General features: G+C 39.4%; 1 protein-coding gene across 6 annotated transcripts in view; it reads left to right on the top strand.

Moving 5' to 3' along the window:
• PTPRC (protein tyrosine phosphatase receptor type C) overlaps positions 1-15,318 on the top strand; it is a 123,433-nt gene that overhangs the window by 90,233 nt on the left and 17,882 nt on the right. For all 6 annotated transcript variants that reach the window (XM_024764217.1, XM_024764216.1, XM_024764215.1 and 3 more), the window contains 5 exons: positions 6,708-6,816; positions 7,423-7,457; positions 10,058-10,167; positions 10,725-10,815; positions 10,907-10,983. In XM_024764217.1, coding sequence (XP_024619985.1) covers positions 6,708-6,816; positions 7,423-7,457; positions 10,058-10,167; positions 10,725-10,815; positions 10,907-10,983 — 422 coding nt within the window. The remainder of the gene's footprint in view (positions 1-6,707; positions 6,817-7,422; positions 7,458-10,057; positions 10,168-10,724; positions 10,816-10,906; positions 10,984-15,318) is intronic.

Here is a 15,318-nt window from a genome sequence, read left to right as displayed (position 1 = left end):
TGCTTCATTTTCCCGAGTCTTTCCAAAGAGGGAAGATATAAAAACAGCTTATTTTCCAAACTGCTTTACTAAGTCCCATACAAAGTTGTAGTTCTTTCTGCTCAGATTTATAGGATAAAAGCTCCTAATGTAAAATGCCAAACAACTTCAGCCAAGTATCTTTGACTTTATTTCCATATACGTTTCTTTTATAAGCCCTTACTATAACAACAGCTTCATTGAGTTTTTCTGATTATGTAAATAATTTATAGTGTCAGCATTTATTCTTGGGGTCATAGACTCCACTGGACATTTCAAACTCCTATCTTAATAAGCCAGGCCTGGCACCATTTCCCTCAGAGAAACACAGAGTGGGAAACACAGCCAGCAAGGGGGTCTGGCCAAGAAAATCCTGCTAGCATTGCCCACTGCAGTCCAGGGACTATGAACTCTTTGACCCTCTAGAGGCAACTGAGCTGTAAGACTGAGGCCATATGTGTGGGAGCGACCCTGGCTTAGAAGCCCCATGTATCTCTTATAATAGTTCCACAGGCATAGCTACCAGATGTGCCAACAGGGATGCGCCCGGTAACAAGATGTGCCAGGGGTTAGTGCATTCAGGGAAATCAAGGCCAGGGCTTCCCACCAGGACACCATCATTCATACATAACCCTCCTGTCCAGATGCCGTTTGGAAGTCAAGGATTGCGTTTACATTAGCAATGTTGCCTGGTGACACAGCTACTATTGCATCTTTATCAGATTTCTCCTTCAGTGGAGCTACAGGGTTATCCTATGCTCCTTTTTTCCCATAAAGCAGAAAAAGTATTAACTCTTTGCTAACAACAGCATTTTCATAAGAGGTAAATAATGTCTTCACATTTTGATACTGACATCTACTCCAGGGGAGGGCTTGGGTTTCGAAATGCAAAAGCACAGCTGCTGGAAATTTATTACTGAGTTTCTTTGGTATCACATTCCATCATCTGCATTTTGACAACATTCCCAATTGAATTCCTGGGGTCCTTTTCTTCTGGAACTCTCTGAGGGTACCATCATAAAATTTTCCTTTATCAGTTTCCCATTTTAAAATTGCTGCATTTGAATCTCATGGTTTTTTTTGTTGTTGTTGCTGTTGTTTTTTACTGGTTTATATCTTCTAGTGTAAGAAGAAAATATTCTAATTTCTGCAGGCATGAAAATATCTGTATTCTATTCTAACACAATCAATATTTTGCTCTGGCATAGATTTTAAGTTTAAAACTATAGAATTTAAAGTATTTCAGTTTTGTTCCCCTGCATCCAGTATTACTTTCTAATGCCATCCTGCTTCTCATTCTTTTCATATGTTCCCTCATTTTATTTTCTCTCTAGAATGTTTAGGCTTTCCTCTTTATTCTTGGTCTGACATGGGTCTTTTTCACTTATTTTCCTGGATGCTATTGGCTTTTGTGACCTGGAGGCTTGTATCTCTGGGAAGTTTTCTTTGTTCCACTTTCTTTTTGCAGTCTTTTTGGAGCTCATCTTAGTCACATTTTGGAATCATTAGTCGATGTATTATTTTGGCATCTGCCTTTTGTGTTGAGGGTTTCTTTGAGAGTTCCGTTCTCATGGGCAGTCTGACCAGAGTTACAGTGACACAGGGGAGAAGGTGATTAGAAGTTCTGTGGTCCTTAAGGGGCCGTATTGACTGAGGAGATTCTCTGTGTTGTTACTGATTTATTTTCTCCGGCATCATTTATAATCTCCAGAAATGAGTCCACAACTGATCCTTGCGGTAGAGTGGAGGGTGCGGGATGGTTCCCTCAGGGGAGGGCACAGGGCCAGTGTCCAACCATTCCACATGCAGACACTTGCTTCTCCTGCTTCACTTCCATGCTGGGCCTCCTCCCTTCTCTACTTGGAGCCTGATTTTACCTCTAGACTCTTACCTCTTCCATTCAATTTTTCCAAAGAGTAGGCTTGTGTCTCCTCCTCCCTGGTGTGTCTTTCAAGAGATGCCTGGGTTTTCTGTAAATAGACCCTCAATTGTGCCATTTTGGTCTTTTGATTGGTTTCCACTGTCCATGGCGCCTGGGAGCTTGAGGCCCAGGTGTTCTTGGGAAGGTGTGTGTCCCTCGTCACCACATGCTTCTCTGGTTGTGGCTTCCTCTCCTTTGCTTCCTACCTTCCAAAACTTGTCGAAATCTCTCAACCTCTGGCTCCCCGTCTCCCATCCTGTCTGCCATCATGGATCTTCGCCTCGGTCATTGTTACAGGGGCTCCTAGAGAGAAGAGCAAGTCTTAGGCCACGAGATGTATCTGAAGCCTTCATTGTTCTATTATTAATACATTTATGGCGGTACATCTGATGCTATGTCATGTTTCTATAGAACCAACAGCCCTAATTAATTGCTATGGATTGCAATGCTCACTCAACACCATTTGGTGTGTTTTTTTGCAAAATTTCTAGTATGTGCTGCTGGTCTTCTCTTTCCCACTTGATAGATATACATACATATAGACATAAATATAGTTACAGATATAGACACACACATGACACGTATATAGGCATCCTCACAACACCTTTCTAAAGAAGATCAAATCATTCCCATTTTATAGATGAGAAAATTTAAACTCGGACAATTTAATCATTTTGCCCCATGTTAAGAGTCAAAGAAATGCCAGAGCCAGGATGCAGACTCAGCTCTGACATCTGACAATTTCCATCTGAAATTAATTTTCTATGTTCCTGTTTTTATGAATTTCCAGTTAGAGACATCTGGAGCATGAGACACGCTGTTTGGGCAGGCGTTGGCCTGGCGGGGTCACTCCATCTTTCTGGTTGTAGGAGAAATGTCTCATGCTCAGGAAGTCTTCCACGGACCATACAGAAAATAGGTTCCCCTTACTTTCTTACCACTCTATTATTTTCCTTTAAATATAAGGAAAATATATAATTATTTTATTTACCTGTCTAGCCTTTCTTTTCCCCCAAAGGTAAGGAAAATTCCCTCAGAACTGATACCTTTTTATGCCTATTTTCTGTCATATCCCCAGAGACCGTCACAGTTTTAGGGCACGTAGCATTTGCTCAGTCAGTATGGGATGAAGAGGGGTACCAATCAGTTAAGGCAACGATGGATGCTATAACAGATAAACCAATCAATTAAGGCAACGATGGATGCTATAACAGTTAAGCCCCCAAATCCCAGTGAAGTAACAAAACAGACATTTATTTCTTACTCCACACCAATTGGGGATGTTTGTGGGCATGTAGAGGGTGGGATTCTGCTCCACACACCATTCAAATTTCCAGGCTGACACAGGGGCTGACTTCTCCCACACGTGGCTTCTGAATTTGTGAGGACAACCAGCATCCAGCCAGCAGTTTGGAGAAGAAACGAGGTGAAGTGTCTCTCCAGACGGGGGGTAAACACCAGACCCAGAAGAGGCTTATATGCCTTCTACCCTTATCTCAGTTACCTGGACACACTTAACAGCAAGGAAAGCTGGTCTGGAAGGAAGAGAAAAGAGGTGTGCTTAAGAGTCAGCCAGTGTCAGCCACAGGCAGGAAGGAAGGAAGCCAGGGAGGGGAGGAGGCTGTGGCTTCAGCCACGCTGAACTATACGGACTGTCTCCAGGCAAAATCACAGGGAGGTAATGCTTTGTATTAGTTTTCTCTTGCTGTCCAACAAATTACTGCATGCTCAGTGGCTTTACACCACACCCGTTCATTAGCTCACAATTCCGTAGGTCACAATTCCAGCTCCATGTGACCAGATCTTCTGCTCAAAGCTGAAATCTAGATGTTGGCCAGAATGAGTTTTTATCTGGAGAATATGCAGAAAAAGTGTTTCCGAGGTCATTCCAGGTTAATGGAGTCCTGTTTCTTGCTGTTGTGGGACCGATGACCCAATTTCCTTGGGGGCTGCAGGCCAGGGCTTGCACTCAGCTCCCAGAGGCCCCTCACGTTCTTTCCACCTGGCCTCCTCCATCTTCAAGCCAGAGCAGTGTGTGGGATCCTGGTGCTTCAGATCTCTGACTTCTGCTTTTAAAGAACGCATGATTAGTTTGGGCTCACCCAGAACAATTCCCCTATCTTCCAGTCCCACCTGACTCGACGCTTGAATTCTCTCTGCACAATCGCTTTGCAGCAGTACCTAGATTAGTATTTTCTGAAGCAACCAGGACCTGGAAATCTTGGGCGGTGTATCTTGGAATTCTGCTCACCATATATTTCCTTCAAAACACCCAGTCTTCTCAGCCTACCCCTGCCTAAAACATACAATTTCTGTATTGCCTTAGAAACATGACTGAAGAGGGTTGAATTTGTTTCCTCATTGAAAATAGTAAGAGCACTAAGTCTCTCCCTATCTCCGTGAACCATAGCCATGGTAGTGAACCCTGATGGATAGCCCCTCATCCCCTTGGGTCCTCCACTCCCTCTGTGCACAGAGTTAATTCATAATCCATCATTATGGATTAACCATTAATCCATAATCCATAATCCATAGCCACTCTCTTGCAATTACTCTTGAATCCCTTGATCCTGTCAACCAAAACCCCTGATGTAACAGTTTTCTTCTTTCTCTCCTGCATCATGATTTCCCCCTGTGCTGGATGGGTCTCATCAAGATGCAGTTGTTGAAAACCAACAAAAAAACAGCAACAACCACAATATTTCTTTTGACCCTATTTCCTCTTTGGCTGCCACCCTATTTCTTTACCCCCTGCAACTCCCAACAGTAAAGCTCATTTCTTCCTATTTCACTTGTGAGTCCCTTTGCAGGTTCCATCTTTCTCCTCCAACCTTTGAATACTGGAGTGTCTCAGGACTCAGTCTTGGGGTTTCTTTCCTTTCTATCCAATTTTAATTTCCTGGTGAATTAGTCAATCTCATAGCTTTAAGTAACAGATCTGTGTTGAAGACTCTCAAATTAATGTCCAGTCCCAGCCCCTTTCTCGTGAGATTTATGGTAAGAGAGCCTCAGATCTGCATATCCAGTTTCCTACTTGGTGCCTCCACTTGGGCATCTAATTGTTCTTTCAGACTCTCAAATCCAAAACTGAGCTTCTGTTCCCCTCAGAAGGCTGTTCTGCCCACAGCCTTCCTGATCTCCGTTCACTGCAGCGCTGGATGACTATTTCACCTAACTCCAGAGCCATCAACCTCATCTGAACCACTGTCATATTTTGCCTGGGTTATGGCATTTTCAATAAGGGGTTCTAAGGATCTGTATAATGCACACATTAGAGTTAATTACTCCTCTACTCAAAATCCTGCAAGTGCTACACATTTAACTCCAAAACCTGTGTAACTGGGAATTCCCTGGTGGTCCAGTGGTGAAGATTCTGCGTTATCACTGCAGTGGGCCTGGGTTCGAACCCTGGTTGGGGAACTAAGATCCTACAAGATAAGCAGTGAAGCAAACAAAACAAAACAAAACAAAACAAAAAACAACAATAACAAAACAATGTAACCTTAAAATGATTTACAAGGCCCTCCAACCTGACCCTTGTGCTCTGCCGACTCCTGGCCATGTTCTCAAATGGCATCTCCTGCTGCCCATCTCTCTCTCCCTCCACTTCAGCCTCTCCGGATTCTGGATTTTTGCTGCTCCTTGGGCACGGGACATGTTCCTGCTTCCAGGCTCTCACCTAACTGCACCTGTGCCTAGAACAAGCATCCGCCAGTACCTCCTTAGCTAACTCCTTACCTTCCCAGTCTTTATCATCTTCCAACCTACTTTACCATTCACTTAATGTGTATAGTCTTAACTGTCTGTCTTACGTCCCAGAACATCAGTCCCATGAGGATAGGGGTCTTTGTCTCTTTGGTTCTCTGAGACATCTTAAGTACCTAAATCAGTGTTTGACATACACTAAAGACTCAAAATACTTTGTGCGCATTGTGAATAATTAGTACTGACTATGCTCCAGGCATGGTGCTAAACGTTTACAGTGAATCAAACTTGTTTAGCCTCATTTTAGGAATTAGGGATGGAGACACAAAGATAGTAAGGATTTGGTCCAAGGTGCCAACTAGGAAGTGGTGGAGCTAAGTCTGGCTCCCTAATGCCTCTGTGGTGCTTTACTACACTTTCACTGCAGACGAATAGTATGACCTACTTATTCAAGGCAAAGGATATTTCCAATACACTCTCTTTTCTTTGCCCTTCCTCCAAGAAAGGGTGTGATTTCACATTAAACCTTAGTGGAAATACAGGTCAGAGTAAGACTAATCCCAACTGTAGAATGAAATAATTTTGTCCCTTGGATAACTGATTGTATACCTCAATGAGCAGGTTTATCTCTGTGGGGCAGAGACCTTTCTGATCCCCTTAAGAGGCTACCTACTTCTGCATATAAAGTTAAACTATAGGAGGTTCTCTCTGAGAATTGTAACTAGATTACCTCTTCAATCCCTTCAAAGTGGAGTGACTGAAAGAAAGAGAATTAAATATAAATGATACTATCTCATAAAAGGACATTATTTGTTAGGAAGGAAGAGAATTGCTCTTCTATGCTCTATCGCTCTTAAAATATGAAATGTTTTATTGGTTCTGAACAATATAGGCAAGATTTACAAAATCAGGAATGTATTGTCTTTGATCTCATTCTAAAAATTGTATTTTTTGAAAACTTAAAAAGAAATGAAAACGTTAAACTGTAAGGTGATTTTTTCAAAGAATCCAGCAAAATATTTGACATAATAAGCTCTCTTTATGTGTTCTTTTTCATTTCTAGATAATTCTAATGCAGTGATCATATTTCTGGTATTTCTGATTATTGTGACATCAATAGCCCTGCTTGTTGTTCTCTATAAAATCTATGATCTGCAAAAGAAAAGATCCAGGTAAGAGTTGATTTTAAGATGAAAAAATAATAATAGTAGTAATAATGATGAAAACCCATTTATGAGGCCAGTTTGGAACCAATTAAGTGAAAAATGTGAATTCAGAGACGACAGCACTAAGTCCAGGACATCACTGACCTTTTGATCAAAGACTTTCACATGGTCTTATTGGTTTATATTAAATATTAATATTTTCTACATTCACTAATAACTGGATGGATTCCCTTTAATAATAACCAATGAAAAGAATGTGTCTTTTCTTTTAGTACAAAGTGGTCAGAGATCTAGAAATGACAAAGGAGAGAAGTATCTAGGGAAGGATATGCATTCCTCTGTCCAGGAACAACTACATTTTACAAAAACAAAGAGGTTCCAAATAAAATAATGTGGCCAGTTATCCGAGTTTGGTTGACCACCTGTGATTGGTTTCTTCCTCCCCACTTTTTCTCCCCCCCATCATCCCCTCCCATCCTCTGCCCTTTTCCTTTTTGTCTTCCCCATCTCCACTCCCTCCTTCCTTCAAGACATTCATTAAACATAAATTGATTGCCAACTAATTTCTATGTTTCTTAAGAGTATGCAAACTTACATTTCTTATTTTCACAGCAATTTAGATGAACAGCAGGAACTTGTTGAAAGGGGTAAGTATGCACATTTTTTACTGGTGATTATCCCCCTCCCATTTGAATCTACTCATTTGAAATAAGAATTCAATATTTTAAAAAATCTAACCTGGACTTCCTCTGTGGATACAATGATGAAATTTAAGTTATGTATTTATTCAACCAGCAAGGATCTATGCATTTCCCAGAGTATGCCAAATATTGTGCCAGCACTGAAAATATGTCAGTGACAGGCCACAGACTCTGCTCTTAAAGGTTTAGAATCTAACAGAGGAAGAGAGACATGTGGACAAATATGACAGATTTGATAGATACCATCGTCGTGGACTGTGTGTGGTGCTATAGAAAGATGGAAGATGGAAAACTGATTGGGGAGAAGGCAGGAATCTGGGTCTTCTAAGATTGTGGGGAAACATTGAGGAAGGAGCAGATGGAAAGCCACACAAATGAGGAGTGCAAGTGTATTCACGTCCCTGCCAGGGTGGGACACTGGCTGTTCCCACTAAAGGCACATTGATGGACATGACAAAAGATGGCAATTTGACTTAGGAAATGAAAACATATTCCATTTTTTCTCTCTTCTTAAAAACTTTTACAGTACTTCTTTCATTTCTCTTTAAAAATGTGATTTTTGATCCATTTAAAGGGCAGGAGATAAAGAAGTTGAAAACATGTTTATAATATAGGAAATGGTTTGTTTTTTTCATACTCAAGACGGGAAACATTTCAGAACTCCTCTATCTGGTTTTAACTTGTCTCAGAAGGGTTTCCCTCTGCCAGGGCAGGTCCCAAATTCATAAGCAGAAGCTTTTGGGCAGGTTCCTTGGAGCTCCCCAATAGGCTTTATTTTCCATTGCAAAGTCTTGCTGACACTGTATTTTATATTCCGCTTGTTTGTTAATCTTCCTCCCTTGTCTAGAATGTGGGCTCTGGGACGGCAGGGAGGCTTTCCTTTCCCATTTAGTGTTTTATCCCCAGTACCTGGGTGGGCATGTGGATTCAATACGTGTCAATGAACAAATTAACGTGGGAGATAAAGTGTCCCGAGGGTTAGTTTTTATAGGTGGGCTGAGGGATGGATGAAGATCACAAGAGTGACAGGCACCTAAGACAGGAGGGGCACCATTGCCAGGGGTCAAGGAGTATTTATCTCAAAGTTGACACTGATGGCTCCTTGGAGTGATTAGAACTTACCCAAACTCCGTAAAACCCCGAAGGTGGCCCTAGGTCAGAATTAATGAATGCCGGAAATCTCCAAACACCCAAAGAAGCAACCATACATGGACAGTTTGATAGTTATGATTGGATAGAAAATTTCCACAGACAAAAAAATAAATGTACAACCCTAATGGACATCTTCTTTCTTCATCTAAAAAATAGGGGAAATTAACATGAATACTGAAAAAATACAGTCAGATATACCTGGGATAGTAGGAGTTGTTTCAGTATTCATATACACTTACAGCTATTTACATTAATATGTATTTTGTTCTTTAGTAAGTTATTTCACAAGCCTGGCATATAATGAGTTTCACTCTGGTGGCATAAAATATTAACACAATCTGTTCACAGTCAACTATAGAGATTATCACATTAAGATGAGTCCTGGGTATAGAGTATTCATCATATTCTCTTATTTATATGTTTACAGTATTTCACAGGTTAAAATAGATACAATAAGAAGAAAAAATTACAATATAGATGAGTATTGTTATTGCCATAAAATGCTTCTAATCCAACAAAAAATGTATATATCCTCACAGTGGTGATATTTGGTCTGGAACCTGTTTGTAGATAGAAAATGAGGACGGACATTCTATGTACAGAGAGAACAGTGTGTGCAGAAACATGAGGACAAGAAAGTGTGTGATGCACTTGGAGAACACTCACGCCTAAGATGTAAAGCAAGTGTAGGAAACAGTGTGGTTGAGATGGGTCAGGTGAGATGATAAAAAGGGATCATATATCACATTAGACATTGAAACTTTAGCCTATAGGCTATGGAGCACAAACAATAGTGTGAGTTTTTTTCAACAAGCAGAGCTGCAGGCTCGTATTTGTATTTCAGAAGATTAATTTCTGGCAGTTTAAAAGATAAATCAGGGTGGGGACAGGCTGGAGTCAGGAAGGGGAGTCTGGAAGATGTCCTTACGTGGATGAAGAAGAGTCCTGAGCATGACCACAGGCAGAAAGGATGGAAAGTACACGGTGACCTGTTGGATACGGGGACAGAGGGAGAAATCGTGGATCACCTGGAAGTTTCCATCTTGAATGACTTTGTGAATGGTGGTCCTGTTTGCCAAGATTTGAGATGCTAGAATCAAGGGAAAATTACTTTGAACATCTTGACTTTGAGGTCCCTATGGGATAACTGGGTGGAAAATCTGAGAATAAGAGGGAAAGATTAATACAAAGGCCAGAAGGGGGCTGGAGCTCAAGATTTAGACCTCATAGGTTTACAGGTGAATCTTTATGTGTGAGTGAGATTTTCCAGGTGGAATGTGTATGAAAAGGAAAAACACTAAGGACTGAACCCAAGGTATATATTTAATGAAATTTACATGAACAAGGGAAAGAGAGACATTAACACTAGTCGTGAATCTTTACTACGTTTAAAGATGATGAGAAGCAACTGATGAACGTGGAGCCCATCCATGCAGATGTTTTGTTGGAAACTTACAAGAGAAAGATCGCTGATGAAGGGAGGCTCTTCCTGGCTGAATTCCAGGTGTGTGCTCTTCTCGATACGTGATGAGAAAGTTTACTCTGTTATCAACGTAATTCACCTTAAATGTATTGTATAACCATTTGCCTCGATAGTTTATCCCACATAATAGTGCAATGGAGTCAAAGCAGCTTTTTATTAGCAGATATTTGCAGACCAGAATATCATCGTCATAAAACTAGTCAACATTTCAAGATAATGCTGCTTCATTGTATGAATACTAGTTATGAAGCTGTATCTTGAAACGTATTTGGCTGATTTTGTCCTTTTGCTCTAGGTAATCATCCAAGTGTGTTTTTCAGTGAATTTTAAAGTGGCAGAGCAATAACTGCTAAATTTGCTCTCTTCCATTGGATTTATTTTCCAAGTAGCCTATCATTCATTTTTCTTAGAGAGTGTTTTTTGCATAATTCCTAATAATATTCATTTATTACCATATGCAACTTGTTCATCGGTGTAAAGGAAATATGTTCCAAGAGGTGTCATTTGTTCAAAAGGATAAGTGGCAAGGGGAAATGGTTTTTCTTGAATGTGACCCAAAGGATCTTTGTGTCTTTCAGAGCATTCCGAGGGTATTTGGCAAGTTTTCTATCAAGGATGCTCGAAAACCCTTTAACCAGAATAAAAACCGCTACGTTGACATCCTTCCTTGTAAGTGCTCATCGAGAACTGGATTTCCATACATTTGGGCTACTTGATTATTCATGATTTCACTTATTTAATATTTCTTTTCTTTGAACAGATGATTATAACCGTGTTGAACTCTCTGACATAAATGGAGAGGCAGGGTCCAACTATATCAATGCCAGCTATATTGATGTGAGTAAAAAGTGCATAACAGCCAGATGGTTTTATATCTTCATCATTTTGTCTCTGACTATTTTCATTCTTCTGGTATCTATGCATTCCGTTCAGCTCCTTCTTTGCCATGGCAAATTTTTGTTTAAATTTTTTATTTTTAAAAAGTTTTATTGGAATATAGTTGATTTACACTGTTGTGTTAGTTTCAGGTGTACAGCAGAGTGAATCAGTTATACATATATCCTCTCATGGAAAATTTTTAGAAATATTATTTGAAATGATTTGAAGGAAGATCATAAATGCCATTGATATAAACAACAAAATCACTAATATTTGCAAGAATAGTTATTTATTATTTGTTATTGGTGCTAGGTAATATAGGTTTTTTCTTTCCAAACAGAATGATAACTAAGAATTAAAATACTCTTGTACCTGTTATACGCTGGATATTATCTAAATTATCTATGTGTGTATTTCTCATAAGAGCTCCGTCTTTGCCCCTCACCATAGAGGATAGGACTGGGAGGCTCTGATTAATTTGGTACTTTTGCCCTTTTCTTATTTATTTATTTATTAATTTTTGTTTTTAGTAAATTTATTTATTTATTATTTTTGGCTGTGTTGGGTCTTCGTTGCTGCACGCGGGCATTCTCTAGTTGCGGCGAGCGGGGGCTACTCTTCGTTGCGGTGTGTGGGCTTCTCACTGCGGTGGCTTCTCTTATTGTGGAGCACGGGCTCTAGGCACGTGGGCTTCAGTAGCTGTGGCTCACGGGCTCAGTAGTTGTGGCTCACAGGTTCTAGAGCCCAGGCTCAGTAGTTGTGGCTCACGGGCTTATTTGCTCCGCGGCATGTGGGATCTTCCCGGACCAGGGCTCGAACCCGTGTCCCATGCACTGGCAGGCGGATTCTTAACCACTGTGCCACCAGGGAAGTCCCTGCCCTTTTTCAATTAGTAACAGTATGAGGATATAGTGCATGGTTAATTTATCTAAAATGTTTAAAAATGTAATTTATTAAACAATTGTTCAGTAAGTAATGCATCACACGAATTAAAAAAAAAAAAAAGCAGTATAAAAACACAGAGAGACTTAAAAACAATTCCTCCCACCCAATCCACCATTTACCCAGTGCCTCCACCTACCTTAAAAGGTAACCTCTATGTTGTTTCCTATTTATCCAGCGGGAGTTTTTTAATACACAAACAAGAAAACAGCAACATTTGTTACCCCCTCCTTTCTCCAAAAATGTTAAGGTAATATTCACGCTGTTCTGTATAATGCGTCATTTACTTAAAACATATATCTTGGATACATAAAATATCACTGTAAAAAGCAGGGAATGGCAAGCTTTCTCTGTAAGAGACCAGATAACAAATATTTGGGGTTTTGCCGGACATACCATCTCTGCCACAGCTACTCAGCTCTGAAGCCCAGTGACTACACTTCTATAAACAATACATAATGTGGCTGTTCCGAAAAACAAACTGCATTTACAAAATCAGGCCATGCCGATTTGACCCACAGGCTGTAGGTTGCTGGCTCTGAACACCGAACATTTCTACATCTTTCTTTAATATTTTTAGAGTAATTCTTGGCATAGCTGCATTATGAGGTATTTAATCAGTTCCTATAGTAACAAGCGTTAAATATGGTTTCTAATCTACTATTACAAACAATGGTTTAATGAATAATCTTGACTCATGTTACTTCTCAATGAGTTTCAGCATATCTGTAGGATAAATTCCTCAAAGAAGAACTGCCAGCTCAAAGGGAATATGCATTTGTAAATTTAAAAGACATTTCCAAATAGTCCTCCACTGGGGTTGTACCCAGATGTGTTCCACCAGCAAAGTATGAGTGTTTATTTCCACACAGACTGCCAAAACAGTGACTATCAAAAATTGTTTTTGACAATCAAACAGTTGACAAACTGTCTCATACTATCATCCATGCTGGTTTATAAGGTAATTTCAAATTTTTCTCAAAGAAAAAACAATTGAAATTGAGGTTTGGTTTGTTTATTCTGATCTACATGATTATATAAGCTTTCACAAACTTTCAGTGAAGAAAGTAAAATGTTCAAATTCTATCTATCTATTCATTTATTTATTTAGACAGTGTATTAATTCCCCAGAGTGGACATAACAAAACATCACAAACTGAGTGACTTAAAACAACAAAGATGTGTTATCTCACAGTTCTGGAGGCTGGAGGTCTGAAATTAAGGTGTGAGCAGAGACATGCTTCCTCTGAAGGGTCTGGGGAAAAATCCTTCCTTGCCTCTTCCAGCTTATAGTGGTTCCTGGCCATCCTTGGTGTTTCTTGGCTGGTAGCTGTATCACCCTGTTCTGTGTCTCTGTCAACACATGGCCTCCTTCCCTGTGTGTCTGTGTCACTGTGTGTCCTTTCTCTTATAAAAGACACCAGTCGCTGGATTTAGAGCCCATCTTCACCCAGTATGACCCCATCTTCCACAAAGACCCTATTTCCAAATAAGGTGACATTCTGAGATTCTGAGTGGACATGAGTTTTTTGGGGAACATTATTCAGTCCACTACACACAATTTATGTAAAATTATAGAATAATGAAAAAAACCTTTTTACTTGAATCGTTCATGAAACAAGCAACTTCTGTGTCCTTTTGTGAGATAACTGATGATTTTCCAGAGCAAAATTCTTGACATTAATGATTATGATGACTGTAAAATAATAATACAATTTATTATACATTTGCTATTTATCAGTCATGAATTTAAGTGCTTTACATATATTGATTCAATGAACTCTCACAACAACTCTGAGGTGTTCCCAATTTTGCTAGTAGAAGCAAAGCTAGGATGTTTTTTCTCAAGCATTCTGTCTGGAGACAGCCCTCTAACCTGTACAATGTCCTACTTCCCATCAACTTTGTTTGATGCATAAGAGTTTTTGTAGGGAGGTTGGGATTGACATATATACACTAGTATGTATAAAATAGATAACTAATAAGAACCTGCTGTATTAAAAAAAAGAAAAGAACACACCCTCTCATCATACACAAAAATAAACTCAAATTGGCTTAAAGACTTAAACATAAGACATGACATCAAAAACTCCTTTAAGGGAGCATAGGCAAAACATTCTCTGACATAAATCATACCAATGTTTTCTTAGGTCAGTCTCCCAAGGCAGTAGAAATAAAAACAAATCAACAAAAAAAATACAAAAAAAGAGTTTTTATATTTTTGTTTCATGTTGTCCCTGTAAATTCTATCCCAAGCAACACATACCTCTTGCCCTGACATGTGCTCTTGGTATCCACAATGCAATTTCTTGTTCTTATGATATTCAAAAGGCTTGTTTACAGTGGCAACTAACACTTTCAAATGTGAGGTCATAGTCCAAAAATAATTACTAAGACTGTGCCATAATTTTGGCCTCTATTTTAACTGATTCTGTAGGTGACCACTGCAGGCCTTCACAATTAACGTTGAACAAATTTATTTGTGTATAGTGTCTTTTCCAAACAATAACTTGTTCTTCAAAGTAAAGTCATTAAGAGCAGATTTTATAAGGATTTAGACAGTCTCTAGGAAAAAAAACCTTATATTTTGTGTTCAAATAAATATGGTAATTATAGTATCGAGTTATACTTACTTTTCTCCAGCAGACCTGGGAGCTCATGGAAAAAATATGTCTCCAGATTTTAGATAGGTACTTGACAGACTGTAGCCGCTCAATGAATACTTGTTGAATAAATGAATGTATGAATAATACTATATCATGAGATAGAAGTTTCAAGAATTTACTAAAATTAATCATGGATTATTGTGGCCCACGTGACTGAATTTCATCTAAGGGCAAAGGTTATCTCTCTGAAGGGCTTTTCTGATCACTGAGGTAAGTCTGAGGAGTAGGAGATAATTTGAAAGAAACTAGCACAGTGTCTCACCTGTCTCTATTCCTTCTTTGCCTTGGTAACCAGAGTGGAGAAAGCAGACATTGTAGGTAATAAAATGAAAGTTATTGTATCTCTTATCTAGAGTGGCAGAAAAGGATTCTAGGGAATCAGCGGTATATCCCAGCACTCGTTAAGAGGTAGAAGTATGGGGCTAACCTCAGGATGATTTATTGAAAGAAATTGAGTAAAAATCCCCAAAGTATCTCTATGGCTGGTAAGGAGGTTTGAATTCTGGCAGATGGTGCTATAAAGGTTGGCAGGATCTAAAATATAGGAGTGCCTGTATTATGCTTATAAATTGCTGCGCCTTCCCACATGAAGATAAAGTCTATCTAGCTTTAAAAATTGTTTAGGGTATATAGCAAAGACCCATGGAGGTCATGAATATTGTTTGTAAATGGTGACTAACATATT

Source organism: Neophocaena asiaeorientalis, unplaced genomic scaffold (genome assembly GCF_003031525.2).
Source record: "Neophocaena asiaeorientalis asiaeorientalis breed wild unplaced genomic scaffold, Neophocaena_asiaeorientalis_V1.1 scaffold159, whole genome shotgun sequence".
Classification (NCBI taxonomy): Eukaryota; Metazoa; Chordata; class Mammalia; order Artiodactyla; family Phocoenidae; genus Neophocaena; species Neophocaena asiaeorientalis.
The sequence above is the reverse complement of the archived record's forward strand: the minus strand, read 5'-3'. Positions and strand labels throughout refer to the sequence as shown.